Here is a 26,131-nt window from a genome sequence, read left to right on the forward strand (position 1 = left end):
ACCCAGTAGCTGTGTCAAAACTTTTGAGTATAATTCTATCTCTATTTTGGTGTGGTTCATCTATTTCTTGAGTTATTGGAAATACCAGAGCTCCTTAAAGTCCTGTCTTAAATCAGAAGCAACGGGAAAAGATGTTGGAAGTGGAAATTCTAGAATATATGTGTGCACGTGTGTGTGTGTGTGTGTGTGTGTGTGTGTGTGTGTATACACCCTTTTCACAGTCATAGCTTTGTTACCCAGAACTGTACTGCATATTATCAATAAATGAATAAGAAAAGGACCAAATCTATTGCAATTTGTGTAATACATATTTTTCAAATATGTAATAAAACATCCACACACAGAATAAATTAAAAGGTAGTAAAGACAAGTAGATAACTAGTGGATCAAGGCTATACAGTTTTTCTTCCATGGAGAATTAAAGTATCCTTTCATACATTTGAACAAGATCCATAGAGTCATGGGCATTTTTCTAGTAGGATTAACATCCAGATCAAAGAAAAAGCATAAAAATGAGCACACGATGGAGTCACAGTCTATCACACCCCAAACTTTTATCTCCAGTGCTTCGGCCTCCAAGCCCTCCTGATAACTCATCCTCTCCAACTCCCATCTGGATGGGCTATCATCCAATCAGCATTCCTCTACTCGGCAGCCTGAGGTATTCTGCTACTCATGAAGAATATCTTCTTTTTTCTTCTTGCTCTGTAACTTTCTATACCTGGTAAATTTGCTTAAAGACAAGAAATTGTTCTGTAAGGATTTCTGAACTAGAAATGAGGAGAAATGACAAGCCATTGTGTCCAGGTTTAGATCCTCCTCACTTCCCAGACACATTAGCAACAATAAACAGATTTTTGAAGACGATTCTTCTAATTGAGTCCTTTCAAAAGAGGGAGGGAAATGCAAACAGGAAGAAGCTTGCATCTATGCAGTTTGACCTGGGAAAAGGAGAGTAAGTCAAAACCACAAAGACCTTGGAGCTGAAGTTGAGCTTATCTGTTTGTGTGTACAGGGGGGACAGAACCAGGTCAGCATGTCCTGCTGGGATTTATCTGTCCTGGAACAGAATTACTCTGAGTAAAACTAAATGCATTTAATGCAGGGTATATGATAGCTATAGTAGGAGAAACCCCTCAGGTTTGACCCTTAATTAAACCAAGCTAATTACATAAATAAAAGATTATCCAAAGCTATCCCTGTCAAAAGCATTCAAATTACTCTGTGCTTCTGGCTGCAATTACACTGGAAGTGGAAGCTAATAAGCCTTCGGAGAGTGACCCAGATCAGGCGACATTAAAGCTTAAAGGAAGGCAGACAGTCAACATCAGAGTGCAGAAGCGATTTGAGGGCATAGAAAATTTCATCTTCTTTCTTAGCTCCCCAAGCTGTTCAGATTTCCTTAATTTAAACTGAAAACAAACACATGCATTTGATTAAGTAGGTTGCTATAATGCAGTCCACACAAAGCTTTTTAGCTTCTTAAACATTTGCTGAAGTTTTGAATAAAAAAATTCTATTAAGAGACAATTTATTTATACCAGTATATAGAGCATTAAAAAAAACTTTGTTAAAAAGTAAATAAAACACTTGAGCAGCTAACTTCCATTTGACCAATTGAATTCAAAGCAAGACCTATGTTTTTATTTTATTTTTCTTGGATATTTTATGTATTACATTTCAAATGTTATCCCCTTTCTCCCCCCCCCCTTACTTCCTCCCCCTCCCCCGCTTCTATGAGGATGCTCCCACTCTCACCCACCCACTCCCACCTCAACACCCTGGCATTCCCCTGCATTGGGGAAATGAGCCTTCATAGGACCAAGGGCTTAAATGAGAACTATTACATGTTTGAAAATATATTACATGAATTTTAATTGATTTGTTCCTTTTTTTTCATTCATAGAATATATATAGTACAAATCTACAGTTGTGGACAAGACCATGTATTTCTCTGTCTTCATGATATTTATACTCTAACAAGGAACATCAGTAAACACAAGAGAAAAGAGGGAGAAGAGATGAAAAGGGGAAAGTGGGAAGAGGAGGAGGGGAAGAGGTTGGTGTGACTGTAAGTATACTAGCATATAAAGTAAACTGCATGAATCAGGCAGAAAACATGTGGCTTAAGTAAAAAGAATCATAAGTATCACAAGAGGCATCAAAGAAGGCAACGAAACTAAAGCCTAAGAGTGAAAAGCCATCTATGCATCCATATGAAGAATAGAGAAAAAGAATTATTTTCCCAGGCAAATGTTAGTCATGTTCAAAGATAAAGAAAAGAAGTCTATTCTGTTCACCTTTTGTATTGGCAGCCATGTTAGTGAGACTTGATGGGTGTGGCTTCTGACCTGATTAGGAGACACAGTCTCACAATTAACCTCCCTTACCCCTAGGCTCTTACAGTTTTTCTGCCCTGCGTTCCATAGTGGTCCCTGAGCCCTAGGTGCAGGAGTAACAAAAATGTCTCCTCTGGGGCTAGGCTCCACAACTCTGCATTTTGATTGAACATGGCTTTCTACAATGGTGTCTGTTGCAAAAAGAAATTTTCTGGATGAAGAGTGAGGACTATACTTACTTTTGGATATAAGAACACAAATTTAGAATATAGTTAGGGATTATGCTAATTTAGTAAAGTGGTGGTTGTAGGTTCCTTTCCAAGATCAATGACTTCACTAGTTGGTTAGGTTTCCAGTTTTGATGCATGAATTTTTGTCTTTTTATACAGGTCTTTAAGTCCACGAGGCCTCAACCCTACACAAAGGACTTCAGATAGGTAAGAAATACAGGGAGCAGGAGAAATAGTCTTACCCAGAGAAGAGTTTCAAATCATCAGCCTTGAAAACATATGTACAAGTAATAGAAGACAGACTGAGCAGGTTTTACTTAGGTATTTGGGTGCGTGCATGTGTGCATGTGTGAAAACAAAAATTAATACAAACTGTCCATGAGTATGGTAGAGAACAAGGAGGGGGATATGGGAGGGAAGGGAGGAAAAGGAAGAGAGAAATGATGTAATTATATTGTAACCTCAAAAATAAAAGGACTAAATTTTAAAAGAAAACAAAGGTAACTAAAATGTAGTCATCCAAGAAAAGGTCGAAGGAGGAGCTAGAGAAAGTCTCAACCCTGTGAGGATAGGCACTACTAGAAAAGTATGCAAAGGTCAGAAAGGAGCCAGTGCATGTGCCAAGCATGTTGGCATGGGTGCTGTGAATTGTATTGGAACTGGGACAAGAATACTGTCAGGCATCTCATAGAAATTAGTAGGCAATGAAAAAAGTAACAAACTAAACAGAAATCACCCCACCAGCTCTATAAAGTGGAAGCTAAGCTGCCATGCAAACCCAAGAAAGACCGGTAAATAGCTGTGTTCTGATAAGACTGAATGGGCTAGGGGAGGGGGGAGACTCGTGAGAAGCATCAGCGGGGTGCAGTAAAATTAACTATGAGGAGAAACCTTGCAGAACAAAGAAAGATGGTGTGAGCTCAGGCTGCCTGTGAAAGCATCATCCCTCTCTGCTTCGCACTCTCCTCACCTCCCAATCCCCATGTTAGTCCTTCATTTCCCCTGACTCTTCACCTCCTGGAGCTGTCTAGACTCCAGCCATCAATAATTCTATCGGCTCCAAAATCACCATGAACTCCAAGTAAACAGTTATTTTCCTAAATCGGAACTAAACCCACAGTGCCATTCTACCGCCGATGTTAACTTCACAGTTTTAACAATTTTATTTGCAAGATTTCTTGTAATGAGCAAAATAATTTAGGGGGAAAAAAAGAAAAAGAAAAAGTGGCCTTAGTGCAAGATCCAGCCTCAGTGTGGGGGGTTTTCCATGAAGTCTTCCTCTGTGTCTTCTTTTAGTACATCGTGTGGATGTAGATAGTCATTTTTCTATCCATTCCACTACTTTTCTGTTCAGTGTGTTACTCTAATTATTTCTTAGTTATAATATTCCCACTTCTTCGTGGAACATGTTTCTCTTTCAGAAAGGTCTCTTTCTGCACTCACAAAGCAAATCATTTACTTTCCATTGCCCAATTAAGAGATAATAGGAAACATAGCATAAAGTCCATTACTGTTACCTTGTCCAACTGGGTAAATAGATCATTTTTAAACACAGTACCAAAGGCTGTCTTGTACAAGAGAGTTTTTAACTTTTCAAATCCAAATTCCCTGAGTTATTTTAGGCTTTGCTGCCATCAGTCAGTCTCCTGGTATCAAAGAATATATATTTCAGATAAAGCTTGGAGAGCATCTGGAGTCATAACCACAAATCACCAGTTGGTGTGCTGCTCAGAGCAGTGATACTAGATGAACAGTCTTTCCCCTCAAAGCCTGTGGTGTTAGAGTTGATGCTTACCGTTGCCCCTGTAATCTGTCATCCACCTGCAACACACAAGTTAGAGGCAAAAAGAAACACATCTTTATGTTGACATCACAACTGCCATGTTTTTATTTGTAGATGTGAAATTTCACTCAATTCCCATATTAATCTAGAAAAGTCTACTTAAAAGAAGTACTGAAGAAGTTTGATCCTAATAAAATGTCAACATCTTTAAATGAACAAAACTATCTCCACTTTAGAAGCATTTCTCCCTGCCACAAATACAATCATTTCTCCTCTTCGGTGAGCTCCAGCTTAGTTATTGCCTTAGTTCTCGGGTTAGCACAAGAGCTCCTACTTCACTGAGAAACAGATGCCCTTCAAAACCCGTGTATGAGATCACAGGTGCAGATTCTGGGTTAAGCTAAGTTGGAATACCTCAAACCTTTCCAAGTACTAATTAAACTCAAAATAAGATTCCACCACAAATCTACCAGAATGGCACCCAGTGTGGGGTAAGAATGTGACATAACATGAACTTTCTTATACACTGTGAGTGCTACTAATCACTCAGAATGCTAAAATCATCACTAGAGTCAGTAGTATGCCGATTTCCATGGTGTAAATACTTACCTGGGGCCATTTTCATGTTACCAGTGTGATGTCACTGATCATGAATAGTATAGGAATATCATTATTCCTATAAAGCATGAATAATAAGGAAGGCATGCAAACTCACCTCTAAAATACATGTATTCCCTATAACTGCACATTTCCTCTTTAAATATAATTCCAGCTGAGATAGCACAGATGTTCACCAAAGAATGCTCACAACCACGTGCTCTGTAAAAGCCAATACCAAGCAAGAACTCAAAAGGCCATCTATTAGAGAATGAATAATACTTACATACAAGGAAATACAACTAGTGGGCAAGAATGAACAGGCTATTAATATACACAAGATGAATCATTCCAACAACACCAATGGAAAGAGCCACATATCAAATAATAATTCCATATGCATAAAGGTTCAAAACAGGCAAATCTTGTCTTTGCTGCTAGAAATCAAGTCATGGTTCCCTTTGTAGAATAGAACCATCCTGAAGGCCACAAAGAGATTTTTTAATTGAGTTTTTTTTTTCATGCAATATACTCTGATTAGACTTCCCTCTGCCAACTCGTCCAAGGTATCCTCACCTCCCCACCCACACAATTCCATGCCCTTTCTCTGTCTGTCTCTTAAAAAAAAAAAAACAAAAAACAAAAAACAAACAACAAAAAATCAACCACAAACTCAGACATACACAATAAAAAAGTCACAACACAAAACCAGAAACCAAAATATACAAAGAAAAGATAGATAAAATTAAGACAAAAATGCCCAAACAAAGCAATATGGGACAAAAATAACAATGATTTCATTTTGTGTTGGGCAGCTCCACCTTGGAGATGGGGATTACCCTGAAGTCCAGTCAATATACCCAGTGAGACTCCATTGGAGAAAACTCATTTTTCTGTGCAAGCAAGTATCAGTTACCAATAGCTCCTTGGTTAGGGTAAGACACTGTATCCACTGTGTTTCTCAGTACTGGGACTGAACTTGAATTTGAACAAGCCCTGTGTGTGTGGCCACAGTCTCTGTGGGTTTGTAGGTGCATGATTCCTGCTGTGTCCAGGAGACACTGCTTCTTTGGAGTCATTCACCACCTCCAGCTCTTACAATCTTCTTTTCCACATAGACTCTTAAGCCCTAAAGGGAGAGAGGCTTGATGAAGAGATCCCATTTAGGACTGAGTGTTTCAAGGTCTCTCACTGTCTGTACATCGACCATTTGTTGGTCTCTGTCTTAAGTCTCATTTACTGCAAGAAGGAAGAAATCGGGAGAACAGCCTCATTCGCAATTGAAACAAAGTAAAATAAACTTCTTTGGACAAAAACCTAACCAAGAAAATAAAATACCTCCGTAATGAGAACTTTGAAATGAGAGAAACTGAAGGACAAGAAGATGGAAAGACCTCCCATGTGAGTGTATTGGAAGAATCTAAATTGTGCAAATTGATATCGTACCAAGAGCAAGCTGCAGACTCAATACAATCCTCATCAAAATTTCAATACTAGCCTTCAAAAAAAATAAAAAATTTAACCAAAGCGCATTTAGAATCACAAAAGATCTCACGCCACCAAAGCAATCCTAAGCAAAATTGAGTCATTAATTAAGTGAAGCTGATGGTATCCTCATGCCTGCTTTCAAGTTAGAGAGAACTGTAGCAACAGAAATAGCACAGTTTGGCACCAAAAACAGACGTATTGATTAATGGAAGAGAATGAAAGACCCAGATACAAACCCAAACATTTATATCCACCTGGTTTTTCAAAGACACCAAAAATATACACTGGAGAAAAGACAGCCACCTCAACAATGGCGGTGGGAAAACTGAATAACTGTGGGCTAGCCTTATCGCTCACTCTGTATATAAATCATATCCAAATGAATCATATGACCTCGAACTGAAAATGCTAGGGGAAAAGCTTGGAAAGGAGTTTAAAGATGTTAAAGATGTACGTGTAGGTAAGGGCTTTCTGAGTAGAACTCGTTGAGGAGCAGAGAAGCCTTGACAGAGGCAGATGAAGCTCTGAGTGAACGTAGCTCATTGACATGAGCACAGCCATGTCAAGGGTCCAGATGCCTCAGAGCCTTGGTGATGGCAAAACCTTCCCTGGTTCAGGTTCAGGGAAAAGCCATCCTCTACTCCGAGTATGGGTGTTTATCTGCAGCTAAAAGCAGTGTGTGCTGAAACTAACAACCACGGTTTCTCCCTGAATAATAGCGACCTAAAGCTTCCCCCCCACACACACACACAACTTGCCTCCTTATTCAGCTGTATACTGTAAAGCCGCCTCCTTGATGCAAAGGTATAAAGTAAGGGTGCTGAGCTTCCAGAATGCTGGTAGTGTTTCTCCATCGGAGCACAGGACCCACCCAATCCCAGCTTTTCTGGGGGGTCTGTTGCAATGTTCTAAGCATTGTCTTAGAAAATCAGGTCCACCATTGACAAGTGAGACTTCATTTAATAAAAACACTTCTACACAGCATAGAAAGCAGTAAACTGAATAAAGAAACGGGCTACAGAATGGAGGAAACCAGCTAAACCATCTGTCAGACTATTACGAGTATTCTAACATACATGAAGAATACAAAGAAACTAAACAAGACTTAATTAAAAAAAATGGGCTAAGGAATTCAGCTAAGTTCTTAAAAGTAGAAATGCCATAGCCAGTAAGTAGAATTCAACATTCTTACCAGTCAAGAAAATGCAAAGTAAAGCTTCATACCATGTCATATATGCAGATCCCAGCTTCTAATTTTATATGAATATGTTTGTGGAACTGAATGTGAGTGGAGGCCAGAAAACTAGAAAGGGACCCATGGATTGGAACAAACCATATTTCAGAAGAAGGGACATGGAGAGGAGTCACACATGACATGAAAGTGTAACAGACAATACTAGAAGGATTTAAGTGGAAATAGGAGGCAAAGAGGAGTGGGGTGTATCAAGGAGACAGCCAAAACTAAATATATATGAAAATGCTGAAGAGAAACTGCTGTTATAAACTAACTTTAAAAGCTAAATAGAGGGTTAAGGAGATGGGTCCATGGATAAACCACTTGCCGTTCAAACGTAAGGACTCAAGTTGGAGTCACCAGAAACCACACAAAGTTAGATAAAATAGTGACCATGTGTCCCAAGACCCCTAGAGCCAAACGGGAGGCAAACGAAAGTAAGCCTAGAATCTCACAGGTCCCCTAATCTCTGGTACAAGTGGGCAAAAGACTGTATCCCAAAAGGCAAGGTGAAAGGTGAAAAGCAATGCCCAAGGTTGATCTCTAAGCCCTATGGAAATACCGTGATATACATGGTACACCACAAACTTTCATACCCATGTGAACTTGCACACCCACACTTAAGTTCCACAATATACTGTATCAACACACATACACATATGCATATAGATATATACTCCTTTTTTTAAAGAAGAAAACATAAGCTACCCTGTTGAGATTATGTCTGAGGCAATTTACTGAGGTGGTTTTATTATAAAACATTACTTAATCAGTAATTATTTCTATAAACACGTAAGTTCATTCTTAATCTCCTTTCCTAGACCTACTTTACGGGCATAGGTGTTGAGAGACATTTACTTTATTAGTGCTGGGCAGTTGCTCATTGAAAGGGTAGTTGATTAATAAGTTATAAATGTCTGTTTTCCCCCAGAAGGAGCCATTGCACCCTCTCTAGGATCTTTTCAACACAGTTTAATTGGACTTGACTGGCGTGCCCCCTTTCGAATACCCACATGCATTAAAGCTGTACATCATCAATGATCGTAGGGGAAACACTGACTGCGTTTGTTCCTTTAACCATACAACACTTACACAAGTCTAGTTTTCTTTCCACTACCAAATATCAGGATAAGTTTAGGAATTACCTTAAAGAAAAATGTGTGCGGTGTCACAATGATAAAATGCATTTGTTGACACAATACATGGAGTGGAATCACAGTCACTAAAGAAAATGCTGCCTTCCCCATATCTGAGAGTGGGTTTTGATCTAACAAGACTCTGGCTTTGTAACACCTACGCTTCTTGGAGGGCTGTGCATAGAGTGTTTTCTCCCCTGGATTTCCTAAAAATGGAGAACTCCTAAAATCCTGCCTTCAGCGTAGCTCTTTTAAAAGCAATTCTTCTCACTTTCCCTCAAAACATAGATCTTTAAATCCTTAGTTATTTTCCCAGGTGGAAAGTGAACAATTCTTTTAGGACATTAAAAATATTGTTTCTCTGCACAGTCTCCTGTTTGCTAAAGCCAGAGCTTTCTTTCTTGTTGAATAGCCTGAAGCTGAGAAGACAATACCTCATTAAAACTCCCACCAGTTACCTGTGTGGAAACCAAACCATCAGACAGAAAGTTTTTTGTTTTGTTTTGTTTTGTTTTTCAAAGTATTTGAACCTGCTCTATTCAGATCGACTGTTAAAAATTGTGTAAGGACATATTAGAAACCACATGATTGTTGCGCACACTTTTGACCCCAGCACCCAGGAGGTGGATCTCTGTGAGTTCCAGGCTAGCCTGGTCTACACAGCTACTTCCAGGACACCCAGAGCTACACGAAGAAACCATGTCTCAAATATCAAAAGAAAAAGAAAACAAGTGTATTAAATTCAACAATCCCTAGAAGTCTTAGATACATGATCACTATAGCACGTTATGGAGGATGAACTGCAAAGTGCTGTCATCTAGTTAATTTAACAGCTATCAGAAGGATTATTGTTTAGAATAGACAAAGAAATGCCTCCAATTACAATTATTTGTGTATCTTATAAGAGACGATAATCCACGAGGCATCATGTGCTCCATGTTGCATGATGCAGCAGAGATGGGCTGGAAAGAGGAAAGGAAAGGATGCAGAGCAGAGAAATAGAAACTTGCAAGGGAGTGTTCTGGAAAGCCATAGACGCAGCATATAGACGACTGGGAGAATTCAGGGAGAATTAATAACAAAAGACAGATGCCAATAACTTTGACCAGTGGAAAACCCTGGAAAAAGAAACTTACAGATTTGAAAATGCTGACAGAAGACAGGGTGGCCATGAGGGCCAGACATTTCTTAAGTAACGGGAGTCAGCAAACAAGAACCACGACCCGCCTTGAATGTTTCACAGTCAATGGCAGCTTTCTTCCCACTACTGAAAATCCATTATTTCATTGACTTTGGGCTAACTTGAAGAAGAAAACAATTCTAAAAGTGACTATAAAATGGTAAAGTTTCCTTTAAATATCATATTTAAATAAGTGCTGTTAATAAGAACATTGTCTAATGGGTTTAGATATTTGACCACATTTTTCTCTCAAGGGATCAACCATGTTTTATTGTCCAGATGGTGAGGTTGACCCTTATTAACACAAATTAAATTGCACAGCACCTGAAGTATGGCTCACAGATCCATCCACGAAACACAGTGATTAGCATTCCGCCCTGCATAGAAGTTTCTGCTATAATAAAAAAAAAAAGAAAACAAATCCATTAAAATATTATTATTTTATGCCCGGATATGAATCAGTCACATGATTACTATAAAAAGATAAGAATATAGTTTTTCAAGCAAATACTTGGAGAAAACAAAAGTGAATCTCTTATTCTGATTTCAATTTTGCTAGTGATACCATAGGTAAAACAAGACGTTCTAAGGAAGTTAAGGATTCCCTAAAATGAATAAATGAGACTCACTTGAAGTATTTTGTTCACGAAATTCAATAAATACAGGAAGCTCTCATCACTGAAAAAGATTTGATGTGCATCTTACTCTGGTGAAAATCATGCTGAAAATTGTTCCTTACACAATTATTTGTGAGAAACTAGAGAAAGAAAACATTGGGATAAAACATCTATGTAATTAGTGACGAATGCTGAGAGATCAAACAAGATATGCAGGCAAGTAAAGACACATGATGTCATGACAATGTGAGGTGACACTGTCAGTAACGTGGTTACCCTAACTGCGTATCGATGATTCTACTGGGAATCTATATCAATACATATACAGTTTAATGACCATTTTTCCTTCCAGGGATGCAAAACGCACCCAGAAGAATGATTGAAATTCAGATGTAAATTCAAATTCTGTAATTTGTAATATGATAAGCCAAATCTTTCTAGTATTAAAGCTAAAGAGACAGCTCAATGGTTAAGGACACTTACTAATCTTGCAAAGGACCTGAGTTTGGTTCCTGGCATCCAGGTGGCAGCTCATGGTCACCTGTAACTCCAGTTCCAGAGTATTCTATGCTTTTCCCTGTCCTCCAAGAGCACCAGGCCAACCCATGGTACATATACATATATGTAGCAAGATGTTTATATACATAATGCAAATAATACAACATAATTAATAAAATACTAATAATTTTTAAAATTAAGTGTCTTCCTAAAATATTGTTGTAGAATGTGCTTAAGAATGCCAGTCCTGAGCAGGGAGTGGTGGTACAAACATTTAATCCCAGCACTCAGGAGACAGAAGCAGGTGGATCTTTATGAGGTAAAGGCCACCCTGATGTAGATAGCATATCCCAGACCATCTATGGATGCATGATGAGATCCTATATCAAGAAGAGGAAGAGAAAAAGAAGGAGGAGGAAGAGGAGGAGGAGGAAACAGACTAGCAGGAGGAAGAATGCTAACCCTAGAATTGAGCTCTGAGGATTCCCAGACTGCCTGTACTCCCCCTCTTCTTAGCAAAGTAACTTAGCTACCCTGAGCTTCAGTGTCTTCACAGTAACACAATTACAACCCTGCTAAACATAGTGAATAGCACTCATGTGACACGAAGATGCTGCGATACTTCTCAGATGTTCATTTGTCTTCTGAATTTACCGTAATAGTTGGTCAAGTACTTTGAAACACTGGGAGAAGGTCTTTACTAACATACTCACCATCTACTGAGTCTTCAGAAATAACAATAACTAAAACCTCCAGTACTCTTGGCCACTAACAATTACAATACTTAAAAAAAAATAAGGCCATGAAATAAACATTCTTATATGTACTTTTCAAGTAAGAAAACTTTCTATCTTTAGCTCTACTGACATTTTTTAAAGTCACTGAATGTCAGAATTCACTTAGAAATACTAGATTTTAACCCTCCAATACCACTTTGCAATAATTGCCTTATTGATAGGTTTTTATTCTCCTGTAAAAATGTCTTATAATGGCCCCAATAATCTAGTGCAGTGGGTCAGAAAATGTGAGCTGGGAATTCCTGGGGCTCCTGAAGACCTTCACAAGGTACTCACTAAGTGAAAACTATTTTCATAACAATGATGAGATCCCATTTGCTTTTTGTTGTTGTTGTTGCTGTTGTTGTTGATATTTTTCATTTACTGGTCAACACACAGTGAAGTTTCCCAGGGGCTGAATGACCTATGACACCGCAGCAAATTGAGCACAGAAGCCTACATGAGAATGCAGCTGTCCTTGGCTGAGTCAGACATTAAAGACAATTACAGAAATGTGGGATAATGCCGCTCCACTAACCAACCTTCTTTTGGTTTTGGAAACTAAGATATTATCCATTAAAATGATATTTGTGTTAATAAGCTTGATGTTTTTAATAATATATGAATATGTGGTCCTCAGCTTAGAAGGGGTTACATCCTGGCAAACCCATAACAAGTTGAGGTTATAGTAAACAAAAGATAACCTCCATACATCTAATCTACCATGCTTGTTGCTTAGCAAAGCACTGCTCTGGAGAACATTGTTTTTTTAGCCTGTGACTGCATGAGGAAGCAGAAGCTGACATTCATTGCCAACACCCAGCATCTTGTCAATATCATGTTACATATTGCTACCCTTAGAAAAGATTAAATGGCAAATGAATGTGTCTTTTCCAACATCATAAAGTTGAAAAGTTATAAGATTAAGACCTTATGCATATTTTTAAATTTTTTTATCTTTTAATATAAACATACTAAATATACCTAGATTTGGGATCTATAAAGAAAAGTTCTTGAGAAAGGCTTAATAATTTGTAATAATCTAATGGGTTTCTAAAAGCAGAAACTATGAAAATTGCTCATAGTATTTATGTGACTGTCACTACAAAACCACAGGTAGGAAAAGAAAATTAAACAAGGAGTGCTTTTCAATGAGTGTTCAGTGTACTACAACAATGATTTGGGTATTCTGAACCACCTGGGGGCTCACCAATAAGATACATAATATAGATAAATGATGATAGGATGAGAAGAGATTGATGGATAGGTAGATAGATAGATAGATGATGGATACATGAGAGATGATAGATAGAAATGGATAGATAGATAGATAGATAGATAGATAGATAGATAGATAGACAGAGATGATAGATACATAGATATTTAATAGATATCATAAAACACCAATTCACATGATTATTAAAGCTAAGAGTTTCCAGTATCTGCCATCTGCAAGATAGCAAGTGTTGTACTTCAAAGGCTATGAGCTAAAGAAGTAATGACATAAATGCCAGACCAAGATTGGAGGCTAAGAACCAAGAATACTAGAAGAAATTTGAGTTTTCTCCTTAGGAACTCTTATCTTCTTCCACCTCTGGCCTGTTTGGGTCCTGGGACAGAATGATGCCTATACACTTGGGAGAGGGTTGTCTACCCCACCTTAGCTCATCAACCTAAATGCTTGTTTCTTCCAGGAACACGCTCACAAACACACCCAAAAAATATTAATCAAAAGCCTGGACATTCTCTGGTCCAGTTAAGGGGATACATAAAATTAAACATCACAGATGGTGTGAGTATCTTCTCTAACCTGTGGGCAAAGAGAACATAGATGTTTTAGAATAAAATCCTGTTTTAAATTGAATCACAGATGGTCTTTAAATTGCAATTTACAACTTTTTCAACTTTACTATGATGTAAAAGCATACCAAATGCAACCATTTGCTTTGTACTTTCAGTAAATCAGTCAATAAATTATAAGACAGCTAACACTTTATCACAAAATAGGGTTCATGTTGGATGATTTGCCCAATGCAAGCTGTTCATGTTCTAAGCAGATTTAAGGACGACTAAGCTAAATGAAGATGTTCTGTGGGTTAGATGAGGCCAATGCACTTTCAGAGTATAATACTTTCAAGTCAAAATAAGTTTGTGAAGTTACAGTCTCATAAGTCAAAGAATATCTGTATTTGTAATTTATAATTTTCTCCCTTATATAAAAAATAATTCTAATTTGTAGAAAAGTGTTAATGGTTATAATGGATAATTATTCCAGCCCTCAAATCTGATGAAATAAAAACACATCCACTGAGATGTTAATTGTCGGGGGAAAAAAGATGCCAGCTTGCTCTATTTGTACCATATTTGTATGTAATCTACCTATTGTAGAGGCATGGAACAAATACAGCAGCAAAATCAGTTACCTTCTTAATAAAACAAACAAACAAGTTTTGCGTGGCTACTTTGTGATTTTTTTTAAAGATTTATTTAAGAGTGTTCTGTCTTCCTATACATCTGCATAACAGAAGAGACCATCACATCCTATTTTAGATGGTTCTGATGAAACATGTCATTACTGGGAATTGAACTCAGGACCTATGGAAGAGCACCCAGACGGCTCTTAAGCACTGAGCCATCTCCCCAGCCCTTGCATGGCTACTTTGACTCTAATGCTTCTTAGATTTGCTATTTAACCTAAACTAATTTAAGCAAATATAAAAGACAAAATATCTGAAAGTGGCAAGCAGAAGTAAAAGGATTATGTGTCAATCTAATCCTTAGAGAAAGTTCAGTCAGATGCCGTGGGTCCTCCATAGACATAAAGGAATGGTTTTCAAGTTAGGGTATATTTTAACTGGACATTTTAACAGCCAGCTGGCATTAGCTAATGACTCTTTCTCTGCTTTACACGAAGGTCAACCTGACAGAAATGTCTGAGCTTCATGTGGAATATTTAATTTCTTAGATGACCTCTAGTGGTCATCGCAAACACACATGGAGCTGTGAAATAAAAGCTGCTGATATTATCAGGAGCAAAGGATCAAATACCAGACAGGATCCTGAAAATTTCATATACAAGTTACAGACATTTTTAGAAATAAGTCTATAGAATATCAAAACACTCTAAGGTAAATATCTCTTTCCCATGTTTAAGAAAGTATCCTAAAGAAATAATATACAAGATTTCAAAAATATTGTAAAGGAAGAAATTAATTTTAGCATTGCCTAGCAACACTATGACAGCTACTATTGGCAACTGAATAAACAAGTCATGGTTTTTTTTTCCATATAATGAAATACAGCAACTGAGAAGAATGCCATAGCTGTTGAAATAAAACGTATTAACAAATACTGTTCTATTAAAACTCAAGTTGAAAACAGGTTAGAATAACATAATGAGTAAAATGTCACATTTGCTAGAAAAAAATTCTGTGCATATTTATTTTACACAAATACACTGACTAATCAAGTGAGCAGGTGGTCTTTTAACAGTAGAAATAAAAATGATATATTTTTCCCACCACAAACACACCTACAAAACCATGTTCATACTAGCCATGGAAGCAGCCTAGATGTCCCTCAACAGATGGATAAGAAAATGTGGTGCCTTTACACAATGGACTATTACTCTACCATTAAAAAAAAAAAAGATGAAGTAATGAAATTTGCAGATAAATAAAACTAGAATAAAAATCACCTTGAGTGATTTTTTTTTCCACTCAGACCCAGAAAGACAAACATGGTGTGTACTCACTTATATGTGAAAGTTAGCTATTAAGTCAATGATAAGCAACCTACACTCCACAGAGTCGTAGAGGTTCAGAGAATCCTCTTGCTGCAGCAGATGGACCAATTACAAAGGCCCACCACAGACAATGTGCAAAGAGTAAGAGATCTGGGAACACCCAATTCTCAACAGGATGTCTCCATAAGCCCTGCAAGGGAGGAGGCTGGGACACTATAAGAGCCAGAGGGAGGGAGGACACCAAAGAGACAAAGTCATCTAAACACAACAGGGCCAATACGCATAAGAACTCACAGAGACTGAGGTGGCCCGCTGTGGCAGTTTGAATATGTTTGGCCCAGGGAGTGGCACTGTCCCTTGGTAAGGCCTTGTTGGAGTAGGTGTGGCCCTGTTGGAATATGTGTGTCACATGGGCTTTAAAACCCTCATACTAGCTACCTGGAAGCCAGTCTTCTGTCAGCCTTTGGATAAAGATGTAGAACTCTAACCTCCTCCAGCCCCACATCTGCCTGAATGCTGCCATACTCTCCCGCCTTGATGAAAATAGACTGGATCTCTGAACCTATAAACCAGCCCCAATTAAATGTTGTACTTTAAAAGGGTTGCCTTGGTCATGGTGTCTGTTTACAGCAGTAAAACCCTAACGAAAACACAAGAACAGGGCCTACACCAGTCTGCACCAGATGCGGTCCCATTGGGGCAATATGCCCCATGCCTAAGAAAGAAGCTACCTTCCATTGATAACCACTAGAAATGAAAAATCAGTTTTCTCAAGGGAGTCAGAGTGTGCCCCGACCTACGGGGGTTCAGCGGAGACCTGGGAGGGGACAAAAGAATGGGGGACAGGAGGCACAAAGAAGGAGAGCAAGTCGCTTGTCTGATCAAGCTCTCCAATTTTATTTCTGGGCAGTGGCTTATAAAGACAAGGAAGCGGGAAGGGCCCAAGACCAATTTCACTCTGGCCACCACCCTCCCATTGTTCTTTCGGTTCCTGTAACCTGAAACCGCAGGTGTGCTGATAAGAACAGCCAACTGGCTAGGTTTCTGGGAGGGCTTAAGTGAACTTGACATTCCAGAAGCATTCCTGAGACAGAGGGTGTGTAAGCAGGCGTGGCTCCCAAGAGTGGGCCCCAAGCTCAGCAGTAAATGGTCTACAGAAAACAAACTCAAAGTCAATGGCATCTGCAGGTCTCATCTTCGGTGTCAGTGGTGGTGGTGGTGGTTGGTGGTGCTGCTGCTGCTGCTGTTTCTTGTTCTTGTTTTCTTCTTGTTCTTCTTCTCTCTCTTCTTTCCCCCTTTCTTTCTCTCTATCTCTCTTTCTCTCTCTCTCTCTCTCTCTCTCTCTCTCTCTCTCTCTCTCTCTCTCTCTCTCTCTCTTTCTTTCTTTCTTTCTTTCTCCTACCCTACAGGTCTTTTGCATATGTTTTACCCTCCAGTTTGTATTTTGATAGGATTCCTGAATGTATGGACCAGGGTGTTTCCGTGTCCATATGTGGTTCTTGTGCCTTTTTTTTTTTTCATTCTTAGTCTCTTTCCCTTCTGTTTATTTGTTTTGTTTTGTTCCAGTTTTTATCTAATCATATTTTACCTTGTTTTATTATTAGCTCTTAGATTCCTGTTTGTTTTCTAAGGAGAGAAAGGGGATCGATTCAGATGGGAGGGGAGGAATTTCAAGAAACACATGGAGAGAAAACTATAATCAATATTTTATGGAAAAAATCTATTTTCAATAAAAGAAAAAATGGGATTTTTCCCATACTGATCTCAGTTTTGCTGCATGATATTACCTTGGAATAATATTTTTCACAAAAAATAAACATATGTACATGTTTATTCATGAAGTTATAGTCAATTTCTCACAAATTTTACTCAAGAGGCATTTGTTTTCTACCCAGTCACTCCCTGACATGCTTTTTTGTTCTCAGTTGACGTTAGTGATGAAGACAGGCCAACACATTAAGTTAAAACATTTCCCCAACTTTTTGCAACCCAATTACAGAATTCTCAACTGTGGACTTTGCTAGATCCTGAAAGAAGAAATGAAAGAACCCCAAATTGGGGAGACTCTCCTCTCTCCAGTCTCGGGATGGCGGCATGCCCCAGGAAACTCAAGAAGCCGATCTTGATGTAATAACAAGAGGTAGTTTTATTAACGAGATCTTGGGCCGACACCGAGGTCTCGAGCCGACACCAAGGTCTCGAGCCGACACGCCACGCATCTCACGCAGGAGATAGAGGAGCGGACGACCACGAGCCTCTTCAGGCAGGGGTTTATATAGGGGAAGCCAGGGAATTTCGAGAGGTTACACAGGATTGGCTAATTCAAAGGACTCAGTTACTTTTGGCATGGGATTACATCAGCAAAGAGTACGTGCTATCTAGCCGCTCAGCAATGTGGGTAGGGTGACTCATCTCATTCAGCAGGGGGATGACCCATCCTCAGGGAGTGAAGGAAAGGGAGGGGGCGGCTCTTTTTGAAATTTAACTCTTCGATCCCAATGTCAAGAGGTTGAGCAACCCTGAAAAGACAGCTTCCTATGTATACTTTTCCTTAGAATTGTATTCATCACACCACCATTTGCTCAAATAAATTAATGTGCCCCGAACACGGCCAGAAAGGCTTGATTGTTGTTTTATGAGGTGATAGGAATACAACACGAAGGTGCTTGTGCCCACAGATCTCCAGAAACAAAACAGAATGTTAAGCACACAGGATTGTCCTCTCAAAGAAATGGACCTAAAACCTGTTCTTACTTCCTCAGGATGAGATGCCACCGCTCAACGCTACCGCCCAGCCCTTGTCTGCTGCAAGCCGAGCTCCCATGTTGCTCCGACGCTCTTCACCACCACACCTGTAATTTCGCCATTCTCTCCTGACCTCCTGGTTCTGCTCTGCCATCTTTTCTTCCAGTTTTGTGAGTCCACTTTTAAAAACCATCTTTCCATAAGACCTGTCCTTTTTCAGTCATTCCAGGGATGGCGAAGACTCTACAGACTATTCCTTCACCTCCGTGCTCCCCTCAGAACCTCCATGGGTTCCTTGCAGCTGCTGCTCCATAATTCCACCCTCTCCGATCACAGCCTTGCTTCAGGTTTGATGGTGATGATGTGCTCCCAGATCTTGTTCTGCAGCCCTGGCTCCTCCATGGAGTAGATGTTGGGATGGACCAACTGGAAGTGCTAGTTCTCTGCCCAGATGGCAGATGGGCTGGCAACAGAGCGCACAGAGCACGCAGAGCACAAAGTGGCTCTGGACACAGGCAACTCCTGAAACGAATTTTCATTCTCACCTCCTACCTGCGCCTCCCTAAATGAGGGAAGGAGAGCAAGAGGAAAGAGGGAATATAAATTTCTATTTTATTTTTTAATTGTTGTAAACTTTATTATAAAAACAAGTAAATAAGTCCATTAGGTTGTGTAAACTAGTTAATTTGGGTGTATTATGTTTTTCATTTAGTTTTATTTATCTTATTGAAGAGATTTTAGTTCAACTTTTTTGTTTTTTGTTTTTGTTTTTTGTTTTGTTTTGTTTTTTGTCTCAAGTAGTTAATCTTTCCTATCCCAGGTGTTTGAGGTAGAGAACAAGCTATGAAACATAGCATTTTTTTTGTGTAACTTTCTAGAGACATAAGTCCTGTCATTATTTCCTATCATATATTCGCCTAAAACTGCATGAATTATGTCATAAAGATGCCCTGCTACACACATCGTACCTGAAGACACATTGTGCCTATAGATGTGTAACAGCATCAAACCATTTCCTTGAAGTCAGAGTAAACCTAAAAATGACACAAGCAAGACATGTGCATGAAGCCATCACCTAGCCTATCCTACTGTTTCTGTGTTTTTTCTATTGTTCTTGCAAATTATCAGAGATTTAGTGGCTTGAAAAGCATTTTACTCATGTTGTGTGCGTAGCTCTCAGTGATGAAGGTGAAACCATTCCTCTCTCTATCTCTGAGAAAACTTATTTCTTTACTTTATTTGTACCTCAGACATCCCTACCCAGTCTGTCTTCACAGTGAGCAAGGCAAACCCAGTCCTCACAGGTGATACTTAGGCGTGTTTTTGGTTTGGTTTGTTTCTGTTATATGCATTTGTGTTTTGCCTGCATGTATGTCTGTATAAAAGTATCAGATACTCTGGAACCCTGGAGTTACAAACAGTTGGAAACTGCCATGTGGCTAGTGGGATTTGAACCCAGGTCCTCTGGAATTACAGACAGTACTCTTAACCACTGAGCCATCTCTCTTGCCCCCTATCACTAGGTTTTTATTTTTATGTCTTGGCACTGGTTCCTATGTTGCTCTCCCATCTACTGTTAAAGACCCTTCTAAATGAACTAGTAACACAAATCATTCCTATCTTACACTTACTGGTTGTCAGCCACACTCTAACCTGCAATCTTCATTCCCTTTCTCTGTATAATCAAGTATTTATAGCTTTCAGGAACCAAAAGATGGGCATTTGGATATCTACTATTCTGCCTCTTGAACTTTTTAAAGTATATTTAAAAGGAGGTAGAATTTGTAGGATGGTTTGCTGTATAATGAATAACATCATGTTCCTAAATACAAAATGTATACAATAGTAGCCTGTATGAAACAGAATGGTACTTATCACTCAGACTGCACTGTTAAATGGGATACAGTTTCGATCTCAAGCATTACAATCTTGGGAATCAGATCTCAAGTGTTACAATCTTGGGAGTCAGATATCAGACAAGGAAGTCAATTTTATAATACAATGTGAGCAGTGTGAAGACAGGAAAGTGAGCAAGGTGTGTGAACAAGGGAGGGAGGAGCTAATGTGTGCAGGGCTGAGTACCCAATATAATGTTCAAATCATCTTCCTGGAGACAACAGCTGAGATGCATCTAGAATGACAAGCAAAAGAAGCAGCAAGAGTAGATCCAAAGAGGAAGAAAGTTACTGTGTGTATTTACAACTACTACTTGAAGGTAAAGATATAACCCTAAAGTTAAACACAGATATCTGTCTCTTCTTTTCTCCCACTGCTCTCAAATTGCTTCCAGCATGTGTGTTGTTACCTTTGTGATATTGGAAAGCCAGGTCATGAGGGTCTCTGGAAGCAGCTAAACTTCTGTCGGGAAAGAAGACCATATGAGGAAGACTTGCTTGCTTCTGGATATCACGTAACCAGCTACACCTGTGGATCACACTGATCTATGCAAACAACACATAATCACGGTTAATTTCTCTCTAAAGAGAACAGCAAATTCCCAGAAAGTAAATAAGTTTGACTTCATGGTTTAATGGGCTATGACTGTCCATAACATGACATTGAAAATATCTACAGTATCCAATGGTGGAACTCTTAACTACTTAGCACAATAGTCAATTTCAACCTTCATGAACAAGCACTTTTCTTTTTCTCTGTGTTTTTTGACCAGCATCTCCTTGATCCAGCAAGTGAATGATATTTAAAAATAACAAAAGCAGAGAACTGTTTCATCTGCAGAGAAGAGGACTAGGGTGAGACAGGAATGAAGGGCAAGAGGGTAGGAGTGTTGAATGTGAGCAAGATACAATATGACAGTGTCATGATCAAACCGGTTGTTTTGTAGGGCAACTAAAATAATAATAAAGTTATATAGCATCAATCAACCCTTGAGTCCTTAGTTCAATGAACTCGAACTTGTACGCATACCTGAAGTTGGTTGACATCTCCTATAAAATCCAACCTCAGTCTTCATTCTTCTCTGAGTACCCAATGAACTAACCCATGAGATAACCTGAGCTTGGCCCCCGAGTCAGGCTGAAATGCCTTATTGCACTGCTTCAAACACAGACATGGAAGAATCATGGCCAAGTCAGCTACATTCACTGCGAGGTGAAAACATTGACACCTTAACAGAGTGCTTCAGTGTGGTATAAAACATGCATAAAACTATTACATTAGAGTCAAATAAGTAAAGTAAAACCAATTAAACCTCATGTTACTTTTCTACCAAAGTGAGTTCCTCAATAAATGTCAGCCTTTCTTGCAACTTTTTGCAGGTAGGCCTGTTATCTGAGTTGTAAGAAACTAATGTGACACATTTCCAAAATGCGCATGAATGAGTGTGTGTGTGTGTGTGTATCAAGCTAATATATATATATATATATATATATATATATATATATATATATATATACACATATATATGTATATATATATATTAATCAGGTTAGACGTAACTATCGACCCAAGCATTTATCACTGCCCTTTTACATTCTTATTAGCTCATTGATAGTTTTAGTCAAAGCATTTTGTTCATTTTCATCCCTACCCCCACTCCTCATAGAACCTTTTCCCTTTCCCAGTCTACTCAACATTTGTGTGTGTGTGTGGGGGGGGTTACCCCTTCCTGTTTCCCTTCCACAAACTCCCTATCCTATACCCTTTCCTCTTGCCTCTATGAGGGTGCTCCCCCACCCACACACCTACTCCTGCCTCACCACTCTAGCATCCCCCTACACTGAGGCATCAAGCCTCCACAGGACCAAAGGCCTCCCCTCCCACTGATGCCAGACAAGGCCATCCTGTTACATATGTAGCTGGAGCCATGGGTCCCTCCATGTGTACTCTTTGTTTGGTGGTTAAGTGCCCCTGCCCGCAGGGGCTTCGTAATTTACAGGAATCGAGGGGGACCCAAACCTGAGGAGGAATGGAGGAAAGAGGATCGAGACCAAGCAGTGTCCTTGTCAAGGTCTGTTTATTGAGAGGAGTGTACAGGCATTTAAAGCTCTGAAGCAGAAATTGAAGAAGGAACTGAAGCTTAGGGTGGGGGGGCGGGGGGGGGGGGGAGTACTGGGAAGTGCCCAAGGACATAAGGTGAATCATTAAACTGCAAGATATCCTCCTTAGACACTGAGGCAACAGTCTTCCGGGGACATGTTCTTTGAAAAGGTCAAGCCCTTCTCAGGAACCTGCTCAGGGCAGGGCTTTAGTTTTGCCTAGTCCAGCAGTCCAGCCCCGACAGTTAAGTCCCTGGGAGGTCTGGGGCACCCATTAGTTGATATTGTCATTCTTCCTATGGGGTTGCAATCCCCTTTAGCTCCTTAAGTCCTTCTACTAACTCTTTCATTGGAGGACCATTCTAAGTCTGATGGTTGGCTGTGAGCATCTGCACCTGTATTGGTCAGGCTCTGGTAGAGCCTCTCAGGGGATGGCTATACAGGCTCCTGTCAGCAAGTGCTTCTTGGCATCTTGCCTGGGTTTGGTATCTGCGGATGGGATGGATCACTAGGTGGAGCAGTCTCTGGATGGCCTTTCCTTCAGTCTCTGCTCCACTCTTTATCCCCACATTTCCTTTAAATAGGAATACTTCTGGGATACAACTTTTGAGATGGGTGGATGATGATAGGGACTATCATCAACCAGGGGCTGTGCCTGTCCACTGGCTATGGTCACTCTATAGGTCCTCTCTCCCCTCAGTTGAGCATTTCAGCTACTGTCATCCCTATTGGGTCCTAGGAACCTCTTCAGTCCCTGGCATCTGGGACTTTCTAGTGCCTACCCCCAGTTCCCCACCCCCCACTGCTGCACACCTCCGTTCAATTTCCTGACCCTCTGTTCTTCTCCCATATCTCCCACACCGATACTGCACCCCCACTTTTCCCTCTGGTTCCTCTGTCCCTCCAAGATCCCTCCCTCCCTGTACCTGCTGTGATTATTCTGTTCTCCTTCTAAGTAGAAATGAAGTAACCATACTTTGGTTTTCCTTCTTCTTGAGCTTCATATGGTCTGTGAATTGTATCCTGGGTATTCTGAGCTTTTTACCTAATATCCACCTATTTGTGAGTACATGCCATATTTGTTCTTTTGTGACTGATTACCTTACTCAGGATGATATATTTTTAGTTCTATCCCTTTGTCTACAAATTTCATGAAGTCATTGCTTTTAATAGCTAAGTAGTACTCCATTGTGTAAATGTACCATATTTTCTGTATCCATTCCTCCATTGAGGGACATCTCGGTTGTTTCCAGATTCTGGCTATTACAATTAAGGCTTTTATGAACATAATGGAGCATGTGTCCTTGTTATATGTTGGAACATCTTTTGGGTATAATGCCTAGGAGTGGTATAGCTAACTCCTCAGGTAGAACAATTTCCAATTTTCTGAGGAACCAGCAGACTGTTTTCCAGAGTGGTTGTACCAGTCTGCAATCCCGCCAACAATGGAGGAGTGTGTTCCTCTTTCACCACATGCTCACCAGCATCTGCTGTCACCTGAGTTTTTGATCTTAGCCATTCTGACTGGTGTGAGGTGGAATCTCAGGATTGTTTTGATTTGCATTTCCCTGATGACTAAGGATGTTGAACATTTCTTTAAGTGCTTCTCAGCCATTTGAGATTCCTCAGTTGAGAATTCTGTTTAGCTCTGTTTTCTATACTTTTTAATAGCTTTATTTGATTCTCTGGAGTCTAACTTCTTGAGTTCTTTGTATATATTGGATGTTAGCTCTCTATCAGATGTAGTGTTGGTAAAGATCTTTCCCCAATCTGTTGGTTGCCATTTTGTCCTATTTACAGTGTTATTTGCCTTACAATGAAAAATATGAAGCTTTTTGATTTTATGAGATCCCATTTGTCTATAGTTGATCTTAGAGCCTAAGCCATTGGTGTTCTGTTTAGAAAGTTTTCCACTGTGCTGATGTGTTCAAAGCTTTTTCCCACTTTCTCTTCTATTTGATTCAGTATATCTGGTTTTATGTGGAGATCCTTGATTCATTTGAACTTGAGCTTTGTACAAGATAAGAATGGATCAAGCTCATAAGTATTGTTATTATATGCATGACCGCAATATCTTTTAATAAATTCTCCCTGCCCACAAATTGCTCTTGCATCAGTAACATGTATTTAGCATAGAAGAAGCAATGAAAAATTACTTTCATGTGAGTTCAAATCAGATTCCCTTTGACAATTTCCATCTGCTCCATTGTGTTTGACAGTGCCAGTCCCCACTCTCCAATGTGATATGATGAGTCATGACTGGCTTCACCCAGACACATCAGCAGAAAGAAGCACTTGGCCGAAAATACCCCATGGGAAATAGTTTTTTCATGGATAATGAATGAATCATAAGTGTATGCTATATTTTATAGTCACTGACATGACAGCCAACAACTACAAGATGCAGAGTGGTTTTGTCAGGTTACTTTATTCTTTCGATTTGGAAAACGAGCAATTAAGTGCATAAAAGAACATTCTAATATCAGTTCTGCCTCTCCAAGTAAAATGAGCTTAAAAAAAGAACCTCAGTGCTGATGTAGAAACAGAGAATGAAGAGGAAGGAAAATTACTAGAGAAACAGTATGCTTCACAATGTTTTATAATACTTTTAACTCAGAAACGTTTTATAAAGTATCTTAGATGTTTTGGTTTTGAAGTAATCAAACTGTTTCTACAAATTAAACATATGATGTGTTTATTTAGTGCTTCAATTTATCTCCAGCTTTAGCTATCTCTAGGCTGTGTAACAAGTAACCCACAAAATGTTAGCAGCTTGAAACATGAATTATCTCCCAGTTGGACTGGGTTGTGTATCCTAGTGGCTTAGGTAGGTTCCCTGGCTCTGAGTTTTTTGTTTTCCCCTTTTGCCAGTTCTTTCTCTTTCTCTTTTAATTGGATATTTTATGTATTTCCAAAAGTTCCACCAGAGAACTACTAAAGCTGATAAACAACTTCAGCAAAGTGGCTGGGTATAAAATTAACTCAAATAAATCAGTTGCCTTCCTCTATACAAAAGAGAAACAAGCCGAGAAAGAAATTAGGGAAACGACACCCTTCATAATAGACCCAAATAATATAAAGTACCTCGGAGTGACTTTAACAAAGCAAGTAAAAGATCTGTACAATAAGAACTTCAAGACACTGAAGAAGGAAATTGAAGAAGACCTCAGAAGATGGAAAGATCTCCCATGCTCATGGATTGGCAGGATTAATATAGTAAAAATGGCCATTTTACCAAAAGCAATCTACAGATTCAATGCAATCCCCATCAAAATACCAATCCAATTCTTCAAAGAGTTAGACAGAACAATTTGCAAATTCATCTGGAGTATTTACATTTCAAATGTTATCTCCTTTCCTGGTCCCCCCACTCCCTTTCATGCCCCTTCCCCCTGCTTATATAAGGATGCTTTCCCTGAGTCTTTTCTGAGACTAGGTTATCTAAAGGTTCAAAATTAGAGGAAAACCAAGCTCATGTGTATGTTTGTTGACATGATTCATGTCCCATCATGCTGTTGTACTTGAGCTTTGGTTTTCAATGTTAGAGATTAGCTCAGTTCACTGCTACATGAACCTCTTTCATACAATATGACAGCAAGCAAGAGGCTAAGAAAGAGTACATGAAAGGAAACAAGGGGACTGGAGAATGGCTCTGTGATTAAGAGTCCTTCCAAAGGACCTAAGTTCAAACCCCAGCCCCCACATGATAGCTAACAGATGGTTATTTGTATGTAACTCCAGTTCTAGAGATCTGACCCCCTCTTCGGG

At 39.3% G+C, this 26,131-nt stretch overlaps 1 protein-coding gene and 1 long non-coding RNA gene across 5 annotated transcripts in view; one reads left to right on the top strand and one right to left on the bottom strand.

Moving 5' to 3' along the window:
• The window catches only part of LOC102547022 (uncharacterized), a 158,568-nt gene that overhangs the window by 30,592 nt on the left and 101,845 nt on the right, over positions 1 to 26,131 (bottom strand). The window contains exons 4-8 of one of the 4 annotated variants that reach the window (XR_015635489.1): positions 20,674 to 20,809; positions 10,617 to 10,744; positions 10,312 to 10,381; positions 5,068 to 5,171; positions 3,712 to 4,390 (exon numbers count right to left, since the gene is read on the bottom strand). The exons of 1 other annotated variant lie outside the window; for it this stretch is intronic. Coding sequence is in view for 1 of the 3 variants with exons in the window: in XM_087581869.1 (XP_087437995.1) it covers positions 5,143 to 5,171; positions 20,674 to 20,809 (165 nt within the window). In the remaining 2 variants the exon portion in view is untranslated. Of the gene's footprint in view, positions 1 to 3,711; positions 4,391 to 5,067; positions 5,172 to 10,311; positions 10,382 to 10,616; positions 10,745 to 20,673; positions 20,810 to 26,131 lie in introns of those variants that run through there. 2 more of the 4 variants (XR_015635487.1, XM_087581869.1) reach the window with 2 other exon arrangements.
• On the top strand, positions 16,690 to 19,051 carry LOC148001655 (uncharacterized). Its single transcript, XR_015635496.1, has 3 exons — positions 16,690 to 16,811; positions 17,623 to 17,763; positions 18,386 to 19,051. It is a non-coding gene; the product is annotated as an uncharacterized LOC148001655 (long non-coding RNA).

Source organism: Rattus norvegicus, chromosome 13, assembly GCF_021556685.1.
Source record: "Rattus norvegicus strain SHRSP/BbbUtx chromosome 13, alternate assembly SHRSP_T2T, whole genome shotgun sequence".
In the NCBI taxonomy this organism is placed as follows: domain Eukaryota; kingdom Metazoa; phylum Chordata; class Mammalia; order Rodentia; family Muridae; genus Rattus; species Rattus norvegicus.